At 44.2% G+C, this 21951-nt stretch overlaps 1 protein-coding gene across 3 annotated transcripts in view; it reads left to right on the forward strand.

Annotated features, from left to right (window-relative positions):
• BCR (BCR activator of RhoGEF and GTPase) overlaps positions 1 to 21670 on the forward strand; it is a 129459-nt gene extending 107789 nt beyond the window's left edge. For all 3 annotated transcript variants that reach the window (XM_007063757.4, XM_043529371.1, XM_027826223.3), the window contains 7 exons: positions 6878 to 6937; positions 7083 to 7192; positions 10420 to 10559; positions 12120 to 12254; positions 13218 to 13323; positions 14738 to 14900; positions 16510 to 21670. In XM_007063757.4, the coding sequence (XP_007063819.2) occupies positions 6878 to 6937; positions 7083 to 7192; positions 10420 to 10559; positions 12120 to 12254; positions 13218 to 13323; positions 14738 to 14900; positions 16510 to 16599 (804 nt within the window). In that variant the 3' untranslated portion in view covers positions 16600 to 21670. The remainder of the gene's footprint in view (positions 1 to 6877; positions 6938 to 7082; positions 7193 to 10419; positions 10560 to 12119; positions 12255 to 13217; positions 13324 to 14737; positions 14901 to 16509) is intronic.
• The last annotated feature ends 281 nt before the right edge of the window (positions 21671 to 21951 follow it).

Genomic DNA, 21951 nt, shown 5'->3' on the forward strand with positions numbered 1-21951 from the left:
CACAGCCTCCTAGGCAGTAATGGGAGACGGGGGGGCAAAGCAGTGGTCCCTCCCACAGGGCCACCAGCAGGGGTTGGACCCTGCCCCCCTCTGGAGAGACAAATGCTGGAGGAGCAGGCAGCTAGTGAGTTCCCCACCTTCCTGGGGAGAGGAGGGCCAGGCTCCAGCAGCAGGCTCTGGGGTGGCAGGCAGCAGGCTCTGGCCACGGGGCTCCAACCCCCAGCTGTGGAGCTCTCCCGTCGCCCCTGGCCCCCGCTGTCTCCGCCAGCCCATTGTTTTTTCCCCTGCTTGCCCCCTACCGACCTCCCCATCCAAGGCTTAATTTGTCCCTTGGCTTGCCAGGACTAAGTAAGTCTTCTGCTGTGAAAAGTGATATTTGTATGCCTGTTAATATCACTTTTCACAGCAGCAGACTTACTTGCTAGCAAGCCTTTTTAAAAAAGCAAAAGAAACAACAACAAAAAATACAAGAACCTGCAGAGCATCTTATTTGTGTTTCTTTTCTGTTTAGGGCCAGTAAAGAATAGACAACTGCATTATTTTTATTATTGAGTCTTCAAAACGTTTCAGTAAATTACAATGATTTGGCTGTGTATATGTGCATATGTATTTATTTTTCCTAAAGTTAATTAAGTATTTTTGGAAAAATTTGTCAGCGCAGCCACCAGCACTTAGAGGCCACCAAAAAATTTGTTGTGAGAACCCCTGTTCTAGGGCACAGTGCAGGGATGCGGGGGGTGGGGGTGAGGTTGTTTTGTTTTGTATTACCATAGCACCATACCAGGGAACTCCTGGTTTAGTTACATGGAGACTATCAGCTCCACTCATCTCTAGCTAAGATTTTTTTCCTCTCCATTGGGCCCTTTTGCCCTCTGGATTTTGCCCTTCTCTGTCTGGCAGACTCATTTCCCTGTGTCTCTAGCTCTGCAGGAATTAACATGGAAGCCTTTTGTTTACTCTTCTGACTGCATCCGGGTGAGTGAGGATGTCAGCGTAAATATGCCCAGCCCTGGGATAGGCTGCAAGAGTGAACTGACGCTGTGTACTATGATCCTGCTCCTAAAGCCAGTACAGTTCTGAACAACAGTCCTTTTCTCTGCATGAGCAGTTCAGACAAGCCCAACCCTCTTTCCCCCAAAAACAGTGCTGGAAAATCAGGGGGTGGTGATGGGAAGGAGGATGTGACCTTAGAGCACAAATATTCTGATGCCCTAATAGCAGTTTGCCAATATTCCTCTGTTGCCATGCAAGACCATCACCCCTATCTGTTCCGTTGTCTGGGCTGGCTTGTAGAATTGCACAGGCTATCTCCCTTCCTCTTTCTGTTATTTAGACCTACAGATACATGTTTTTCATGCAGAACTGACAGTCACAGGCTGCAGCCCCCAAGATCCACCTCCAAAACCATTTCCACACTCGAGTTAATTTAAGAAGCTTGGCCATGCGGAACAGCATCCTAGCAATGAAAAGAGGGTGGAAATGAAGAAAGTTCTGGGTCATGCCCAAAGGGCACTGGGGGAAGGATTCACATGTCAGTGGAGAGCTCTAGGAAGAATGGGTCCAGGCAGGACTGGGTGCTTCCAGAAGTAACAAGCCACAGACAATAGTTTCCCACTGGTTACAGTTAGAAACCTCTGGAGTGTGAAACTGCCATGTAAATTCAATAAAGGGAGGAAGTAATATGAATAAATAACATAAAATGCACTACCTGAAAGGAGGCGTTTCTTGTTTCCTCCGCTTCCGTCGATTCCTCTTTCTCTCAGTCCTTCCTTTTTCCCTTTATGTATCTTTCCTTTGCTCTTTCTCTGAAAAGCCAGTGCACTCTGTGATGGGTTACTGAGCCAGACCAGAGCCTTTTCTCCTTAGTCCCTGGCTTACCTTCCCCACCACCCCGTTTCCTGCTGTCCCTCTGCCACGTGCCTTTTCCCCCTACATTCCTAATTTGGGTCTCTTCTCCTTGTGCCTGACCCATGAGGTGCTAAGTGCCCTCAGCTCCCGTTTCCACCACCTTCTCCTCCTCCTTGTCATCATCATTTTTACTTAAATGGGTGCCAAGGCTCCTCAACTGCTTCTGGGCCAAGGTCCTTCCTGCAGAAATCCCTGTTGTGCTGAGCTGGTTTATGCTGTTGTGATCTGTGCAGGCTTTAGAGAGGAATTTGCTTGGCTCATTTGCGTTTCACTTGATAGCTCACCACAAGGGAACACCAAGGAACAGGCAGCTGTGAAACTCAGCAGGGCCAACAGAGCAGTTCTGTTCACACTGCAGCTGAATGTTTGCTAGTAACAGCAGAGTTTAAAGGTGGTCCTGGCCTGGTTTCCCTGAGCAATGAGGAGAACTATGCTAGCCAGACTCTGTTATAGACTGTCTTCCCTACCTCATAGGAGGGAGTCTGTGGCAGGTCTGTCCTTGTCCTCTTTGGTTGTGGAAACACGCCAGACACAAGCTTTAACTGATTCAAGAGATGCATGGAGAGATCCCTGGGTATTAAACCAAGTTGAATGAAACTGGTACACAGTCTGAAATCATGGCAGAGGCAGCCTTCTCTCAGAGCCCTCCCCAGCCTTCTGTAACACGCTCAGACTGACAGCATCGTTGTGGCCTAGTTCGCTTAGAGCAGTTGTCCTCTGGGGGGGCACATCATCTGCAGATTTTGTTCTCTTCCTGGATGTTCCATTTTCCAGGTCATTGATCAATAAATCAGACCTAAAGCCAGTCAATGTGACCCCCCTGCTTGTCAGCATCCCCCTCTGTGCTGAAGTGTCTCACTCACTAGCACCTTTTGTCTTCATCCTCCAGCCAGCGCCCTCTCTGCTCCAGCTGCCCTTTCCCCACGCTGGAGGTCAGCTGTCTGCACAGGCCAGTATTGCAGGCTTGCTCAAAGCTCTGCTTGCCCTTGGCTCTGTTATTTCCTCCTGTGTTGTTAGGCCTGATCTTCCTGTCTTGCTCAGCAGCACCGAGTGGTTTTTTCAGGTCTCATTCTTTTATTTGTTTATCCCAATAGCACTTTAAATAACAATGTGAAAAGCACTTTAACCTTGATTATATAATATACAGAGATGGCACTTACCACCTGACCTTGAATTTCTCATGCACCTTCCTCCCAGCTTCCTCTCCATTGAGTACACACTGTTCTGTTTGGAGAGTTTCCAGCCTGGGGGGAGTAGGAGTTCTTCCAATCCAGAGTTCGGGATTGGGAGAGCATATGTTCAAGTGGGGGGTGGAGGAAGGGACAGGCAGCAGAAGCTATTATGTCAGCCTTCAGCAGGCACCAAGGCTCACTCACAGTCATCCATCTGGCTGTTGCTTCCAAAGAGTACTCGCCTGAGGACGCTGACGGTCCTAACCAGCCATATGGCATGTCCTCTGGAGACAACAAACAAGAATGCAGTTGGCTTGTGCTTTGAAACATCTGTTGACTTGCATTCATCTTGCCAGACTGGTGTGAGTTAGTAATTGTGAGCCTGAACTCCATTGATAATGGAGGAAACTCTAACTGGGGCCTGCTGGTACCACCCATCTTGTAGCTTCTCTTGTAAAAGTTCGGAACACCCAGGCCCACTCTGAGTGCTAGCACCCAACTCTCTCTTGCCCCCTCCCCCCCCACAAACTTAGCTACTGCTTCTAGGTTATGAATACCAACCATTGTAAGATGCAGGGCAAAAAACATCCTGGTCAGAGAGCCTCGGCCTTATTCATCATGGGAGAGTTCACCAGAAGGGCCATTTCAGCAGAGTCCTTAGTGAAAGGCCATTGCAGTTGGCTGGGCTCAGCTGTGCTGCATAGGAAACCAAACGTTTCAGAACTGGTTTCCTCCTGAGCCTGGGAAGAGAATGTGCTTGTTGAAAAAAATCTCTCAGACTGCAAAATTCTTCCAGCTTGGAAACTCTTGTGGTGTGGGTGGGAACAATGTAGATTGTGGCTGCCTGGCAGTGACTTGGCCAGCCTGACAGGAGGAGGCGGGCCTTCAGGAAGAAGTCTCCTCAAAAACCTCCTGGCTAAGTGTAGAGTCTGGGGTTGCTGAAGTAACAGTGACTTGGCACAACTGGCCTTGTTAACTTCAGACACAGTGCAGCCACGATGTGGGAACTGCTGGTTACCAACTACACTATGCAAGGGATCTTCAGATATTTCTACCAGAGCTGCACCTATCGGAGCCGGGCAGATTCGACCGGGAAACACACACATGCCGGCAACACCACATTGTGGACTCATGTCCGAAACAAAGTACGCAGAGAAAAGGTGGGCTTGACTCTCTCTCCTCCTCCTCTTATCTGGGGTCTCTAAAACATAGGAGAAGGAGAAGCTTTTCTTTCTGGGGTTTCATGTGTGTAACTGACAGCAACATTTTGCCCTGTGTGTTGAGAGCTGGAAGTGGGGATTAGGCTTCGGAAAGGGAGAGACTGAACATACTCGGTAGAGTCAAGGATACTGTGGGTTGCATTACCCCTGCTCGTCTAGCATTCGTCCTCCGCTGTGCAGTGAGATGCCAGTGCTGTTATACGGGGGGGAGGACAGGGTTGATGAGGTATGAGATTAGTGTTAGTTACTGAATTCCTTTTCATTTGTGCATGAAGGTGTATTTGAACCTGTGCGTCTAAAGGTGAAAGATTAGTGCGCTCACCCACCCCTTGCCTTGCATTTTTCAGGGAATAGACTTTGGTATTGCAAAGCCATGTCGGGAATCACAGATTCATTTGGTCAGGTTCTAATTGCTGGTATAGCTCCATGTTCAAACTGTTGTTCCTTTTCTGTATGTTCAGTCTGAGCCAGCTGTGGCTCTTTGGAGGTGAGTGTTTCACAGATATCACCGACCTTGCTGGGGGATGTTCCTATAGAACTTGACAAGCTATTTCCCAGCCTTGTAACTTTCCTGTTGAAAGAAATCAAGCTAGGTTAGCAATGGAGACCCAGGATTTCATTTCAGAGCATGGTTTTGATCAGTGGATTCTTGCAACAGCAGGGGTCTCTCTTTCTTTCAGTTTCAGGTGCATTTTCTCCCTTTGTGTTGGAGCTGAAGTGAAAAAGAATAGGGCAGGCCACAGTAAGACACTATATCTACCTTCTCCTGTGATCTCTGGGCTGTTTTCCCATTCAACTCTTCTCTTGCTTCATTCCCAAATCAGAGCAGGATTTAAAAAAAGTAGTAATTTCTTTCTGAGCGTTTTGTGTGCTTAATTTCTTTCTTTGGATGGCATGTATAAGTCCTCCTGGATCACCCCATATTCCTCCTCCATTCTCTGACTGTCAGACCGAGCATCGGGTCATCATGTCTTTGGAGCCTAGGAGAACTGGATGTAGCTCCTTTTTGGAAACCGACCCAAAGCTCCAGTGCTAGGGAAGCTTGACAGAGATGCTGGTGAAGCACTCCCTCAAGCCCCGCTCCTCACTTCATCCTGGGGCTGAGTATTCCAGCCCTGCCTGTCTCTGGGAAATTGTGATCCAAATTCCCCTCTCGGCCAGATTGTAGCGTTTGGCCTCTGGCTTGTATTTGAGGCAGTGTGGGAGCCATAGCACCTGGGGGTAGCTCTTAGAGGGAAGGTGTTTCAGGCAGTACAATCTCTGCCACATGTCCTCTGCATGTAGACTGCATCGTCTGTTTGGACAGGGGAGCAGACTTCTCTCTCCACTCCCAGAAAGCTCCGTGGGCTGGTACAGAGGGGGAGACAGCAGAGTGCAGAGCTGAAGACATTCTGACTGACTGTAAGGTGGATGAGCTTAGTAACCCCCAAAACCAGAGACTTCTAAATAAATAAATTAATTAAATAAGAACACCCTACAGCATGGGGGAAGGAGAGCACCCGATACAGAGTACTTGTGTTCACTTTAATACACGTATAAGGTACTCAGCAACTGTGGTGATGGGTGTGTTGTGAGAACCTTGATGGATCAGATAGAAAGAGTCTAAGTGACAGAGGCAAGATGATTATTATTGAAGATGTAATAAGTTACTAATCAGCAATTTCTGATTGTTGGAGCAGATGTTTATAAATGTCTATTCAGTGTCCTTGGTAGCTGTTTCACTAGCAGGAGTTGAACAAAAGAGCTAGAAAAATTCTGATGCTCAGTTGGATGGAGAGGATGTAAAAGGCTGTAAATAACTCAGTATTTAAACGTTATGTATCCTGGACCTGTGAAACTGCACCCACAGAAAAGGCTTCCAAAGCTAAAATAAAATGAGACAGACACACACACTCACTCTCTCTATTAGGAACAGGAAGGAATTGGGAATCGTATATATATAATATTCCCTAATTCCTGTTCTTAATCTTGTTATTCATGACCTTTGGAAATAAATGTTAAAATACTCTTTGAAGTGTATTATCATGTACCAAACTGGTGCCAGCATTTGGGCTTAGGACCTGTGTTTGGGTTTGGGACCTGCAGCTTGCTTACCTGTGTTTTCAGAGAGAAACAAGCCCTAGCTGTGTTTCAGATCTTAGCCCTTTCCTTTTAGAAAATTTACTCTCTCCCTTCCTGACTCCCGATTCGCTGGGGTGGGATGATCCTCTGCTGTCTATTAAATATGGCTCCTATGTTATGGCAGTGAAGGAAGCCTCCTTTTCTATCAAAGGTGAGATTATTGGCTTTAGAAGAGCGTTTTAGCTCTCTTGAGGTTTCTCTTGTTAAGTGGATATTGCACATTTGACGCTGGGGTTTCCATATACACACGTGTGATCCATACCCAGCCTTGGTTAGAGTGCAGAACTCTGTATGAGTTACCCGACATCTGAAACTCAGGGCTTTTCTGATTCCCCTGTGGAAATGGGAGTAAGTGGTGAAGGCATTGCCATGCAGACTTGCATAGATTTTTTCAAACTGGGTGATTTAGTCTCTGAAACCAATTCTCAACTCACAGGCAACTTCCATGTTTTTCAGCTGGATCCGCAGGTGTTACAGGATAAAGATTGGCAACGCACAGTCATCTCAATGAATGGAGTAAGTAGAGTACAAACTGCTGGCACTGCTTCTTTGCCTGACCTTGTGTGTCAGATTTATTCTCTCTCTTCTTTGTCATAACATTTTGGAAAACTGAATAAAACATTTATTGCTTGAAAAGTAACAACTAAAGTCATCCTTGCAGGTTGAAGTGAAGCTGTCAGTGAAATTTACCAGCCGGGAGTTCAGTCTGAAAAGAATGCCATCTCGTAAACAGACTGGGGTCTTTGGAGTCAAGATTGCAGTTGTCACCAAGTGAGTTGTCAGGTCACGCTTTTCTCTGTTGTTTTATTTTAAACACAGTAGGCCAATGGGGCTGCACCTACTTAAGCCCTCAGTGAATGGAGGTATGCAGATACTTTCTTGCCCTTGTGTGGCTAACACATGGCAATTTCTGCAGGCAGGAGCTGTTTCACATTCTCCCAGCTTCATCCCGTGTATGGAAAAAAACCTCCAGAAGACCTCAACACACACACACACCCTTGCTTGGAAATCCAGTATGTTTACTTTCAACATCTCTCACTCTGCCGTGTTCCGGAAACACCCTGGCCCTTTTCCTCTGTAGTTGGCTGACTTGGTCACAAATTTCCAAAGCTACTGAACTGCAGTATTTCCTTTCCATACTTGGAAATGTTCATGCTCTTTGGAGCCATTTATATTATTTTAACCCCTGATCTTTTGTCATGAATCGTTTGCCAGAAGAAACCTGTTTGTTTGTGTTAGGTAATTTAGGAGACCTGGTACTTCCTCCCCACGGAATTACTATTAATTTGAGAGCAGTATGACTGCTATTTGTCCAAGGGCTGCATAGGAATCCTCTAATCACCTGCTAGCATTGCAAGCTTACCAAACTTACTTCTCTATAAGACGAAACTTCTCCCATGGAGGAGATGCATCATGGGACTGAATGTGCAGAGATGAGACAGTTCATAACCTCTCTACAAAAACAGACATTAAATCAGCTACTCAGGAAAAACAAACAAACGAGCTTTCTATGGACAGTTTTCATATGACTATGAGAATCCAGCTATTGTGTGATGTATACGAGTCTTGCTATTGCTGAAAACAGATAAGCTCTCCGGGGGAATTAGCTGCTAAATTTTCCTAAACTAGGAATACACCCCCTGTGAAAAGGACCAGCTCAGGGGCTACACAATATGGCTAAATTTAGACTTGTAAAGTGCATGGGCCTTTTGCTGGCCCAGAGCACAGATGTGAGTGTCACCATTTGAGTGTAGTCGCACTATAGAGGACACCAGCTCTGACTGTTCTCAACTCTAAACCCTTGAGACTGGAATAATTTGCTCATAATAACCAGTATCTTCTGCCATTTTTATAACAGCCCAGACTTCTCAAAATGGAGGGTTTTTCACAGAACTTCCTAAATGAATATTCTTCCTCTCTAACAGTGTTGGGCTATAGAAAAATGCTGGTACAATGTCAGTATTTTTGTGAAGCTATTTGCTGATTTGGTCAAGTAAACCCTCTAACATGGAGCAAGGTTCTTCTTCAAATGCTTGCTCGTGTTCATTGCATATTAGGTGTGTGTGCTCGCCACATGCCACCAGTGCTGGAAGTTTTTCCCTCAGAAATATCCGTAGGGGACACCAGAGACCGCCGATTGCTGGGCCATCATCACCCACTTCCAAGCAGTAGGTTCCCTACTCAGGACGATCTTCCTGGCAATCGGCCCATAGTAGCTCCCAGTCCTGTTCGATGTCTCGGTACTGGTCAAGTAGTGGAGGCGTAGATCACTGGGTATCCGACGCAGATCCACCGAACACAGTTGGTCTCAGAGAGCCCGACCAAGACAATCTCGCTTGGACAGGTTGGCTTCGGGACGCAGCAACTAGCATGGCTCGGACAAGAGCCACCACTCAGCCCGATCCTGGTCGCCTGGTACCGATTGCGCCGCTGGTAGCTCTGGCTTGGAGCAAGATTCCCTGACTGCGGGACAAGCCCTGGTACCGGCAGTGCCGACTACATTATCAGCACCAAAACCAGCCCCAACCGCAGTGGCCAGAACCCCTGGGGGTTCACCCAGCCTTCCCAGGCTACCCGATTGGTGTCGGGAGCCTCGGAGAGGCCAGCGGCCTCGGTATCCCGTCCCCCTACGGTGCTCAAGACTTCACGGGGGTAAGACCCTGCAGGTCCAGGACTACCCAGGGGAGCAAGCTGATGTACCACCAATGGATGTGGACGTTCCCGCGGCACGGGCATTATCCTTGTCGTCGCTGGACGAGGCTATCATGGGGCCCCTTCATCCAGTTACTCAGGATGACACCAAAGTGCACCAGGAACTTTTGAAGAGGTTCACTTCTAACCTGGGTCTTCAGGCAGAGGAATTGGAAGAGCCCTCAGACTCTCTGTTTGATGTTCTCGGCTCCCGCCAGGGTGGCCCTACCCCTTCATGGGGGCGGGCTCCAAAATCACTAATGCCCTGTGGCAGACCTCCTCTTCCCTGGCCCCTATCTCTAAAAGGGTCGAACTTAAGTACTTTGTGCCCACCAAAGGGCATGAGTACCTATACTCCCACCCAGCCCCCAATTCCCTTGTGGTTGAAGTAGTTTACCACAGGGAGAGGCAGGGACAACCCAGGGCCACCTCCAAAAATAAAGACTCGAGGAGGCTGGATCTTTTCGGACATAAAGTTTATTAGTCTTCCAGCCTTCAGCTGAGAGTAGCCAACCACCAAGCCCTCCTTGGCCGATATGACTTCAATATGTGGCAAGCTGTGGCCAAGTTCGAAGGGTTGCTCCCCGAGATTTCCAAGAAGGAGTTCCGAGCGATCCTTGATGAGGGTACTACTGTGGCCAGGGCAGCCCTCCAGGCAACATCAGATGCTGCTTCCTGCACCAGGGCTTCCTCTGTCTCCATGCGGCAAGTCTCTCGAAGAAGGAAAAGAGAGTTACCTTTTTCGTAACTGGTGTTCTTCGAGATGTGTTGCTCATGTCCATTCCATGATCTGCCCTCCTTCCCCACGGTCGGAGTTTCCAGCAAAAAGGAACTGAGGTTGGGGGGAGCCACCGGTGCCCCTTATACTATGCCATGCAGGCGCCACTCTAGGGGTCGCCAGAGCCGGTCCCCTACGGATATTGCTGAGGCAAAAACTTCCAGCACCGGTGCATGTGGCAAGCACATAAACCTAATACGGAATGGACATGAGCAATGCATCTCGAAGAACACCAGTTACGGAAAACGTAACTGTCTTTTTCATCCTTATTGCTGTGTTAGTCTGCACCTCCTAAACACTTAAGTGATTAGTGATTTTGGGTGTCTCCATTTTTGAGTGTCCAATTTGAGACATTTTTAAAGGGGCAGATTTTCATAGGATGAGTGCTCACTCAGTCCTTTTTGAAAATCTTGGCCTAGAGCTCCTTTCACTCAAGCAGTCTCATCTTATCCAGTGCCTAATGTAACTCTGGTAACCATGTTTTCTCTGCCTATGTCATACTGAACTCTTCTTCCTGTTTTTTCTCAAGGAGAGAGAGATCAAAGGTGCCTTACATTGTGCGCCAGTGCGTGGAGGAGATAGAGCGACGTGGGATGGAGGAGGTGGGCATCTACCGTGTCTCTGGGGTTGCAACTGATATCCAAGCTTTAAAAGCTGCCTTTGATGTCAGTAAGTATTTGCTCCTGAGGTTTTCCTTTGCGTTATGATCTCCTGAGTGATGATCTCCTTTCAGATTACTGTGCTATTTTAATCTCATGTAGCCCAGGAAGCATGAAGAGGCGGAGACCCTGGTGCAAAGGAGTATCCTCTTACCCCGGCTGTGTGTTTTATTATTGTCCTCCAGTTGTAGATTTCAGAGTAGCAGCCGTGTTAGTCTGTATTCGCAAAAAGAAAAGGAGTACTTGTGGCACCTTAGAGACTAACCAATTTATTTGAGCATAAGCTTTCATGAGCTACAGCTCACTTCATCGGATGTTGTAGATGTTAACCTGAGGTATTCAGTGGAATGAACCCGTTTATTGAGAAATGCTTATTATTCTTCCCAGCAGCCCTGACATGGCAATTTTGCGTGCCTTGCCATGGTAAATGGCAGACACTTTCCTCAGGGGAAATGGGAGCAACCGGCAGTCTTATTTTCCACAATGTCAATGAGAATTCTGGATTAACAGGAAGTCCCTGCGCTTGTTTGAGACTCTTGTTTAAAGGAGCACTGGCAACATCAAAATAATTTGAGAAATTTTTTTTGAAGGATTTGATAGAGAAGCAGAAAATTCTGGTTATTGGAATGTGACTGAGAGTCTGGTCTCCTGGGTTCTCTTCCCAATGCTTCCCATTAGTGCTTTGTGTGACCTCAGGCAAGCAAAGCTTTGTCTGTTCTTCAGCGTGCCCATCTGTAAAATGGGATGATAATAGTACTTGCCAAGCTCTGTAAAGCACTTTGAGTCCCTTGGATGCAAAAGGGGTCCCATGTTGTTGCTACACTTTAAAGAATGTCCTCACCTACATTCTGGGTTTCCAGCACCATGGGGGCGGGGGGATGATTTACATTTTTAAAAATGCGATTTTTTGTGTAAGTGCTAACACATTTCATATGAGGCTGTCTTTGGTGAGAGGAGGTGTTTTTAACAAAATTCACATTTCTGACCTAAATTGCTTGATTTTTGTCTCTTGAACTCTGCTTAATTGGGAGATACTGAGGGTGCTTCTGATTGTACCAGTGTTCCCGATGGGGATGTGGCTGTTATTAGTTACTATACAATATATTATTAGGAAGCTGAAAAGCATTTAATTGACACTGACTCAGCCTCATATGGGACTTGATCTGGATCTCATTGAAGACATTGACTTCACTGGGTGTTGGATCCAGCCCACGACACTGGTACAGCAGAAGTAATTCTAGGTAAAGCTAAGTTTCTTTTCTTGCGCCCTCCTCCCGTCCCCAGCAGATGTAAAGCTAGATGTCATCCTGGCTGTCCTGGGGGTCTAGCTGCAAAGTGGTCACATTATAGCTACTCTGATCTATTAAGCAGCACTGGGATAATATAAATGGAGAACTCAGAAACCAACCTGAGCAAAGTGACTACAGGTGATGAGCGTCAGCTATTTGGGTAGGGGGAGAAGATAGATAAAGGATAAACAGAGGGAACCGAAAAAGAGAACAAGAATAAGGAATGACTTTGAAGGACTACCAGCTTCAGTACCTGTATGTCTCCCTGTTTTCTCTTACAGACAACAAAGATGTGTCCGTGATGATGAGTGAGATGGATGTTAATGCTATTGCAGGGACATTAAAATTATACTTCAGAGAACTGCCTGAACCCCTCTTCACAGATGAACTGTACCCCAACTTTGCTGAGGGCATTGGTGTGTAACAGAAGAAATCATTGATATCTACCATGTGCTAAGTGTTATGATGCTTTTCTCTAGGAGGCTGAGGCCTGAGAAAAGGCTTTACTCAATATGAAGAATAATATTTAGAATATTAGAAGGAAGTCCTGTGACAGACTGTGGAGAAGGGAGGCAGAGGCTATTTCTTTGGCTCATGAGTTGCTCAGAAGAGAATTCAAATCCTGCCTTACTGTGCAGGTTTTAGTGTGGGCAGTGGTTTCACTTACCTGCAAGAATGGAAAAATTCAAGTTCTAGGATGGACATTGCCTACCTATTAAGAGAAGAGAAATCCTATTTGTCTAGGCCCTGAAATGGTATCTCTCCTATTCATTCTCCAGAAGGAGATAAATCTGGTTTGAGATGGGCTGTAATCTCCTGTGTTGACCCAGAAGGGAGGTATCTTAGGCCATGTCTACACTTACCAGCGATCAATGCTGCTGTGATCAATGCAGCTGGGGTCAATTTAGCGGGTCTAGTGAAGACCCGCTAAATCGACCGCAGAGTGCTCTCTGGTCGACTCCTGTACTCCACTGGAACGAGAAGAGTAAGGTAAGTTGATGGGAGAGCATCTCCCATCAACACAGCGTGGTGTAGACAACACAGTAACTTGAGCTAAGCTACGTCGACTCCAGCTACGTTATTCACATAGCTGGAGTAGCGTAACTTAGGTCAACTTACCCTGGTAGTGTAGACAAGGCCAAAGTGTTCTGAGTCTGCACTTGTGGTCTCCTGCACAGAGGAGAGGATTCTCCATCACCTGTCTAACAGGGGAGAACTGAATTCAGACGGGGAGTGAGGCTATGCCTGGATTGAATTCTGAGCCTCTTGTCTCTATAATGAAATTGGAGCACATTGAGCATCACCTATATTTTCACATTTCTTACACCGTCAGTAAAGCTCTCATTCCCTTCCTGTATTTTTCTTCTCTCCTCCCATAGCACTCTCAGACCCTGTTGCAAAGGAAAGCTGCATGCTGAACTTACTGCTCTCGCTTCCAGAACCCAACCTCGTGACATTCCTTTTCCTTCTGGACCATTTAAAAAGGTAACATACAGACCCTTCAGACAGGTGCATTTCATGTGTAAATCCATTCCAAGTGCCGTGGAGAGAGGTGCCCCTTTCTTGGAGATGTGCTGTGTCACTCAAAGAGCACCTTCGCTGATTTCATTTTCCTTTTCTCTGTATTGAGTAATGCAGGTAAAATAGGCCTGGTAAAGTGCTAAGTCCTGTGTTCCATGCTCACTGTTACTGAAGCCATTATGAATTGTTCCCAAGGAAGGGATGAGCAAGATCTTTACAGTGAAAATGTGATCTGCAACACACACACACACCCTGAAGGACACATATCATATCTCCATAAAATCACACTTGTGTGTGAACGAAGTAACCAAACACAGTAAATGGGATAAATCTTAAAAGTCTTGACTATGTTCAAGGGCTCTTTCTGGAGCCTTGTCTTACCAGGTATTTGCACTTTAACACCACCCGTCTTTTAGGAATTGCAACAATACATCTTGTGTTGGCAAGAGATTGTTCCTTGCTGCGTGGGGCCTGCTATATGGAATTCCCTCTCCCTTCCTAGCTGTATCAGTCCTCCCAACTGTTTAACATCTATAAACCTTCCATTTTCAAAGGTGCTTATTACTGTCACCCCGTAGTTAGATGTTTCTTCCCCTTTATCCTCCTCCTTGCTTAAAGGCCTTTTTTGGTCTTATTTGTTTGCCATTTTTTCAGCGGGACTTTAGTATATGGAGCTTTTGTGTGTTTGTAATTACTACAAGATTATGGTTCAGTGCTCAGAGCACCTTAGTATTCATGAAATGAGCTTGTTTATTACATGCACAGTGTTTTCATGTAAGAAATTTAGTTTTTTAATATTCATGTATTTGCTTTGTGTTCATGCCAGGGAACGTAGAGATGAAGGATGGCCTTGTGGTCAAGGCTCTGGTCTAGGACCCAGGAGATCTGGGTTAGAACCCTGCTGGGGTGTAAATCTGCCCCGCACTAATGTGCCGTGCACTAAGTATCTGTGTGGACCCTGCTGCTGCACACTTTGAAATGGGGTTAGATTAAAGCACACTATAGAACTTCTAGAGCATGGCAGCTGGATCCAGGCAGATCGTTAGTGCACTCCGACGAGCCCCCGTGATTGTACAGCATCTAATCCAATAAGGCCCCAATCTCAGTTGGGAATTCAAAGTGCTATTATAATACAAATAATAAAAATCTGAGGAAGTCTAATGGCCTGTGGTACGCAGGAGGTTAGACTAGATGATCACAATTGTCCCTTCTGTTCTTAGAATCTATGAATGAGACACATAAGTAGTATAGTTGCTTATTGAATGTCTGTATGTAAAACCTCTTAAAAGTAGGTAAAAATAAAGCTGCTTAATAGGAATGTTTCTTTGAGCCACAGAATGTAGAAACATCCTCTTTCTCCGTTGTTTTTTCCTGTTAGGGTTGCCGAGAGAGAAAGCATCAACAAGATGTCCCTGCACAACCTGGCAACTGTCTTTGGACCAACGCTGCTCAGACCCTCAGAGAAGGACAGTAAGATTCCTGCTAACCCAACCCAGCCTATAACAATGACTGATAGCTGGTCACTAGAAGTCATGTCCCAGGTAAAAAGCTAAATATTTTAATTAATCTGATAGAGACAATATCTTAGCCTCTTTGTCCATAACCGGGCTACCTGCAGTCATTCCAAGAGGCTTTGGCAGAACCGTCCTTAACAGTTGTTCTCTAAGGTGGGTGAGGTAATATCTTCTATTGGACCAACTTCTGTTAGTGAGAGACAAGCTTTTGAGCTATACAAAGTTCTTCTTCCGGTTTTCCAGCACAGTTTAACTAGAACAGCATGTTCAGTGTGAACGAGGGTTATTTTTAAAAAAGCATGCTAGCAAAATCAGTGCTACAAACGACCCTGCTAACAAGCCATAGGGTTAATCTACAGAGCAACTTTCAACCATGTGAGGCTCAACACCATCTTTAAACCAAGTCTGGCAGTGTTTGCTCAGACAGTTCAGCCTATATCTGTACCACCTCGGTTGCTAGCACTAACATTTTGGTGCACCCACATCAACTGTACATCACAGCTCTGTATGTACTTCGGTGACAAGAATTCCTGTAACACACATCTCTCAGTGCCTTAGTACCTGGTTCTGGGGCTAACAGATTAGTGGTACAACTGGATGACATTTTTCAGGTAAATAGTTTATCTGATGAAAAATGCTGTTTGAACTGACCTGAAACTGTTTGCAAATTTCAGACAGATATTTTCACCCATTCATAAAATGGCCAGAGAAAGAAAACAAGAAGGGGGAGGAGGTGCTGTGGCAACTCTTCATAACCTTTAGCCTGGTGGTTAGGACACTCCCCTGGGATGTGGGAGACCCAGGTTTGAATATCCCTGCTCTGGAACAGGTCGAAAATGGACTTTTTTGATTCACCAGAAATTCCAAAATATTTGATTTGGTTCGACCCAACTCAGATTTTATTTTCAATTTTTCAAAACTGCCACCAAACCAAAAAATCAGTTATTCACCCAGCTGTAATTGTTGTTTTTCACAATGCTTCTTTCTCTTCCACACACTTCATGTGTACCAACATTCAAAGAGACTTTTTGCTGGTTCCAGAAGTCATTGTCCACTGATGCTACAATGCCTTTTGGCAGGTATTTCCAATATGCATGCTAGTTAAGCAGGTTAGACTGTTGGATTCTCTGGCTTTGGTAAAGATGAGTTAGTAATCAGAAAGATTTCAAAACTGGGCTGATCTGGAATACTGACAACTTCACTGTACCTCAGTTTAACATGTAGGATGAACAGAGAGCCATTGAAACATTTAAGTTGACTAAATTGGATCTAGACTGTTCTCAGTGGTAGCTGATGACAGAACAAGGAGTAATGGTCTCAAGTTGCAGTGGGGGAGGTTTAGGTTGGATATTAGGAAAAACTTTTTCACTAGGAGGGTGGTGAAACACTGGAATGCGTTACCTAGGGAAGTGGTGGAATCTCCTTCCTTAGATATTTTTAAGGTCAGGCTTGACAAAGCCCTGGCTGGGATGATTTAATTGGGGATTGGTCCTGCTTTGAGCAGGGGGTTGGACTGGATGACCTCCTGAGGTCCCTTCCAACCCTGATATTCTATCATTCTATGAAATATTCATGATCACACTGTGCACTGCAATATAGGGCTGATTTACGATTTCATCTCCCTTCCTCCTTCCAGGTTCAAGTTCTTCTTTACTTCCTGCAGTTGGAGACTATCCCCACCCCAGACAGCAAAAGGCAAAGCATCCTCTTTTCCACAGAGGTGTAGGAGTCTGGTCACAACAAGGGGGCTTGTAGAACTGTTCTTGGTGTGAATCTGCCACTCTGAGAACAGGAGGACTGTTTCTTCTTCGGACATTACTGGCCTGCTCCTGTCATAAGGAAGCATAGCCTTCAGTGCTTCTGCTGTTTGTCAAACAGAGCTAAGCTGAAGAGAAAGGAGAAACTCCCTCTAGTTTTGATCCGTAGAATAGGGAAGAATTGGACTGGACATGGAGCTGTGCTGAAAGGCTCCAGTAGAAGGAGCAACAGACACTTTAACAAATGCAACACAGAGTGCGGTTGTTGCTCTTGGGAAGGTGAGTTGGTATTCCTCATTTTTATGGATGAAATTTATCATCAAGAAGCTTCAAGCTTTCTACACGAACACCTGTCAGGATGCCCTTCTGGGGTTAGAAGGGAATTAAAGGCATTATCACAAGTGTGTCTTTAATAACTGCTGTTTTAAAATACTGTCCTGGGCCACACAGAATAGTATCATTCAGCAAGGGGATCTTTGATTCCTCCACTGAGAAATTCAAGTCTTGATTTGAACAGGGTTTTTAAAAAATAAACTAGAAGTTTTGTGTACAACTGGACCTGTTGTTTTTTTGTCTCTCTCCTACCCCTTCCCTTGTAAATGTTTGTACAAACTCTAGGAAAGGGGGTATCCTTTTCTTGCCTCTTTGATGCACTTCTGACATTTTCTTTTGGTGTTAAAGGAGCCAGACCCACTTGCATTATATAACAAACAAGTACAGTACATGAAATAAAAGCAGGGAGAACTAGGCTGAGCACTTTAATTCCATTATCTGGAACAAACAAGCTCACTTAGTTGTTTTTAAAGCAGAGGCAGTGTTGTCCAAAAATGGTTGCTAAATTCTTTGAGACCTTTGGAATTGAATGGAAACTGAATGGTCGAAACTCCTAGCTCTCCACACAAACAGATGTTATTACCTGTGCTAAAATAAAGCACTACAAACATGTACTGAAATATCTTCAAGTGTCTGGGGACAAAAAATCAACAGCTGTCTTTCTCACTGGCTGCTTAATCCAAACTTTTATCAAAATGACATTTTTGATACTTGAATTTTTTGAGGCTTTGTATGTTGCTTCTACAAGAGTCTTTTTCTGATAGCTACAAATACTTTGCTAAGATATGTCAGAATGTACTGTGTGGACAGTCTGCTAACAGGTGGCATTTTGTATTCTTCAGAAATTCTGTCTGAATTAAGAGCAGTGCAGAAAATTCTATAAAGCTACACATAGCAGTACGAAAGGTGGGACCTAATACCCACTCCACTGACACCTGTGCAACCACACTGACGTCAGCAGAGCTACACGGGTGTAAGTGGGAGCAGTATTTGCCTGGGGAATTGTAAGCATAAGCTAACTGCATGGTCTCCAGGCCAGAGGAGGCTATTCAGGTCATGAAACAGATGTGCCAAGCATCTGGGGAGAGATTTCAGCTGCATCAGAGTCTCCCTTAGCCTGTACTACCCACCCCACTATGCAGTATCCACTTTAGTTGCAACCACCCATCAACACCCTGGCTCGAAGGAAAGGGCAGCCTGAAGACAAGAGAAAGAATTAGAATAAGGGGGAAGGGGAGAAAAGCAAATTTAAAAATAATCTGCGTAGTTGAATCGTAAGCACCATTTGGGGCAGAGGGAAATACTAAAGAGAAAAAACAAATCTTGTTATGCCAAATTTTCTGAAGGTCTCCGAACTCTCCACTCAGAAAAATAAGAGGAATCTTCCAAACAAGAGGGAGAAAAAAATAAAATAAAAATAAAAAAAACAGGGGAAACTATTTAGCAGTCAACATAATTGACTGCTGCAAAATAGATGTCGTTGTACTGTGAAGTTGGAAATTCAAAAGAAAAATATAAATGATTTTGATTTTGTGAGTATATCAGCATTTTGCATGCTATTGTAAGGATTCTTAGAGGAAGTTACTATTGTTTAGCACCCCTCTTTTCTTAGGTCTGGGAGCAAATCTCTGCGTGTTGTAACATACAACCAGAAAATCTCTCGACTGTATTTCCACTACATTCCAGCTTCCAACCCCCCTCGCTATTAGAACCCCTGAGACAGAAAGGTGTGTGTAGAAAGAGGTGCTTGCAGGGGAGGGTGAAGAGAAACAAAACCTGGGTTTAAAAATGGAGCGGGGGTTGGGTTTTTTTGGCCTTTTGTAAAACTAAAGGTAAAAACTGGGCAATCCTGAAAGATACTGTCTCTAGAAAGGGTTACAGACCAGTAACACACTCCAGAGTTTTCTGCTTTTATATACTTGTTTTTGTTTTTAAATAGCAGCTCTGTAACAATCCTCTTAGTCAGCTGCACAACCACCCACTCCTTGACAAAATTCAAATCTTTCTTTGCTATTTTTGAGGCGGCAGCACTGCAGGGTTTTCTAATTCAGAAGTTCCACTCCAATCAGTGGTGACCGTTTCCCCCTTTTGGTGTTTGTAATCTGTGGGTGCCGGTTGCAGTGTTTAAACTGGAAAGCAATACCATAATGACTGTGCCAATTTACTTTTGCCTGACTTTTTTATTTTTATTTATATAGGAAGTATAATTTTAATATTAAGTTACCAATTTATATTGTGTAACAATAAGAAAATTGCTTCTGCTTTGGTTACTGTTACAGGTTGTTGCTTTTAGTTTTTCAGTACAATACAATGCTTGATTCTGCTGTAACCCTATCTAACATGCAGGCATGTGGATGAGAAGAATTTTTGTAGTTAATTTAACATAACACATGAATTATTTCGGTTGAGTATGAGTGTACGTTGTCCCCAAAGCTGGTAATTTTGGGCTGGAGAAATAGCACATCCTATGATGACGGTGAGACCGTTGATTTATTTGAAATGTGAGAATGGAGTAGTTGAGCTTCCCCTAGAGTTGTAAGCTTTACAAATGGACCGTGTTTCCAGAAATTCAGAATTCACAAAAGGATTTTTGTTCCTCTGCCTAGTGATCCATTAAGTGTTTTCTTAAGCCCCACCATACTAAACAAAAAGCAATGGGCAAAATCTAACTTGGGCCAAAGTCCCTTCTGATTACCACAGTTTCATATTTCCTGCTGAACTTTTAGAGAAAACCAGGCTCTCCCATTTTACATTTAAGAAATGCAACACCGATGGTGTGACAGAGAAAACTGGTAAGAATTTCCCCCTAAAGTTGATTGTGATGTGTTGGGGACTAATACTTTTTTGGGTATCAACATATTTACCAGACCCTTCCAAGCCTGTAGCTTTCAGCTACTTTAATTTGAAACATTAGAACATTCATGTAGGATTTTCCAGATGATTTGAGCGTTGTCTGTATATCACCATTTGTTTAAAAAAAGCAAGGGTCTCCTTTCATTCAGAAATAGCTTTGTTTTTGTTCCTTTTTATTTTATTTTAAATGTTGAGTAGGTTTTTAAACCAGCAAAGTAAAGTAATATTGAGTAAAATGGGCAAATAAACCACGAAAAGTAGCTTTTGAGGACTGATAAAAATTAATTACTTAGATCTGTTTCATCTTTGTGTTTGTGTGTCATTTTGTATTGGGGGGAGTGTCTTAGTTGAAACCAAATTGAAACATATTCATTGAAATGCTGCTGGTGAATTTTACTCTTGCACAATTTAAAGAGGTGAGGTAGTGGTTAGGCTAAATCAAGCTGTACTTTTATATGCTGCTAACTTTCATCTATCAGCTAAGGGCAAAATACAGCAATGCCTGATTACCTTCACTGATGCTCGCTGCCTGCCTTCATTCCGACCTTCAGTTGCTAAGTGAAGTACAGGGCAATCAATATGTAGCATGTGATGTAAAATTGCAACATTTCTGTAGGCCACTAGGTGGTGCAACCATGCAATCTGTTAATGGGAGATGCAGTATTTTACACTACTTACTCATTTTAAAGGTTCCCTAATCTGATCCACTGATATATTGTTATGTTCACTTTCTGTATAGGTTCATTTAAACAAATGTGATGTTCTGTAAAGTGCATAAAGGATCTCCTAGCTTTCTCATTACCCATTGCAACACTTACAGGCATTATGGTATGTGCTCACTTCTCTCAACTGTGCCATTCCTCGAAAATGCATAAGAAGTGTAAATTGATCACCATGGCCTTTGAAGGTGCTTAAAACCTGCATCTTAATAATGGAAAAATAATACCTTCCTGTCCATCATTTATTTCAGTGCCTACTTATGTACTAAGGTGACATTATTTTGGGTGCAGCCGTCCTATTTTGGAAACTTTTTTTAAAAGAATTTGAAATGTTCAAATGAACTCTGCCCTTTCCTTTTTCCACTTGGAATTTCAAAGGAGGAGGAATTTTATTACAGGAAGACAGAAGCGTTCACAGTGTGCTTATGTGCCTTGAAGAAATAGCATATGTCTTCTAAATCAGTTACTTAGCATTAAGACACTGAGGTCTCCGGTTTAGTGTTAATAACTTCCCCATACTAAGCTACAATGAAAAGTGAGCATTAAGGCTCAGTATATAAAAGTTCTCATTGAGTGTACCTAGGTTGACCTCAAAATCAAAGGGAATCTCCTTTAAAGGAAACTCTTACAGCGGAATAATAATTAATATCCACCATCACACCCAAAGATATTTAAGTAAGAAAAATAAAAGACCATGAGGAGAGAAGCATGATTAGGAATCACACAAATCACATAGTCTGGCAAAAGAGAAAACAACCCCCTTTCCTTAAAAGTCACAGAAAAAGCCCAGGCCCCCAGACGTACGCTGAGCTAAGATTGTATTTTCAGTAAACTAAAACACTGTATTCAGTACTTACAGTGAGCCACTTATGATGTGCTGTAATCCTTTTCTCTTGCTACTGGAAGTGGTTACATTCCAAGGATCGATATTCTGTCTGGTCACTTGTTGTCCTCAAATATGGTTTTCTTTTGTTGAGGGGGGAAAAAAGCTCTATACATTAGTGGTTGTAACAACAAAAAAGGAAGGAGGAAAAAAGCTCATAAAACCCAGTCCAGAACTAGATAATCACTTGGAAGTTGACTTAAAAAAAAAAAAAAAAGCCAGCCTCTACAGGGTGAGCATAAAATGTCACAACATACAATAATTGTGAAGTGGTCACAGCAGTAGGACCAAAACAACCTTGACATGGAGGCGAACTGAAACATCCTGAGTCGTCCTCTCTCCTGGGCACATCTCTAGGAAGTCCAGTCTGCCTTTCTAGGGCACACAAAACGTAGCAATGGAACTGCCAACAAGCAGAAAATATAGAAGTGACTCATGCTATTCCCCCCCCCCATCCCTGCTGCTGAGTCTCTGTGCACTGTTGTGCTGTACTGAAACCTTAGGTGAGGCCATTGTAAAATAATGCATATGCA

Source organism: Chelonia mydas, chromosome 15 (assembly GCF_015237465.2).
Source record: "Chelonia mydas isolate rCheMyd1 chromosome 15, rCheMyd1.pri.v2, whole genome shotgun sequence".
Taxonomy (NCBI): Eukaryota; Metazoa; Chordata; order Testudines; family Cheloniidae; genus Chelonia; species Chelonia mydas.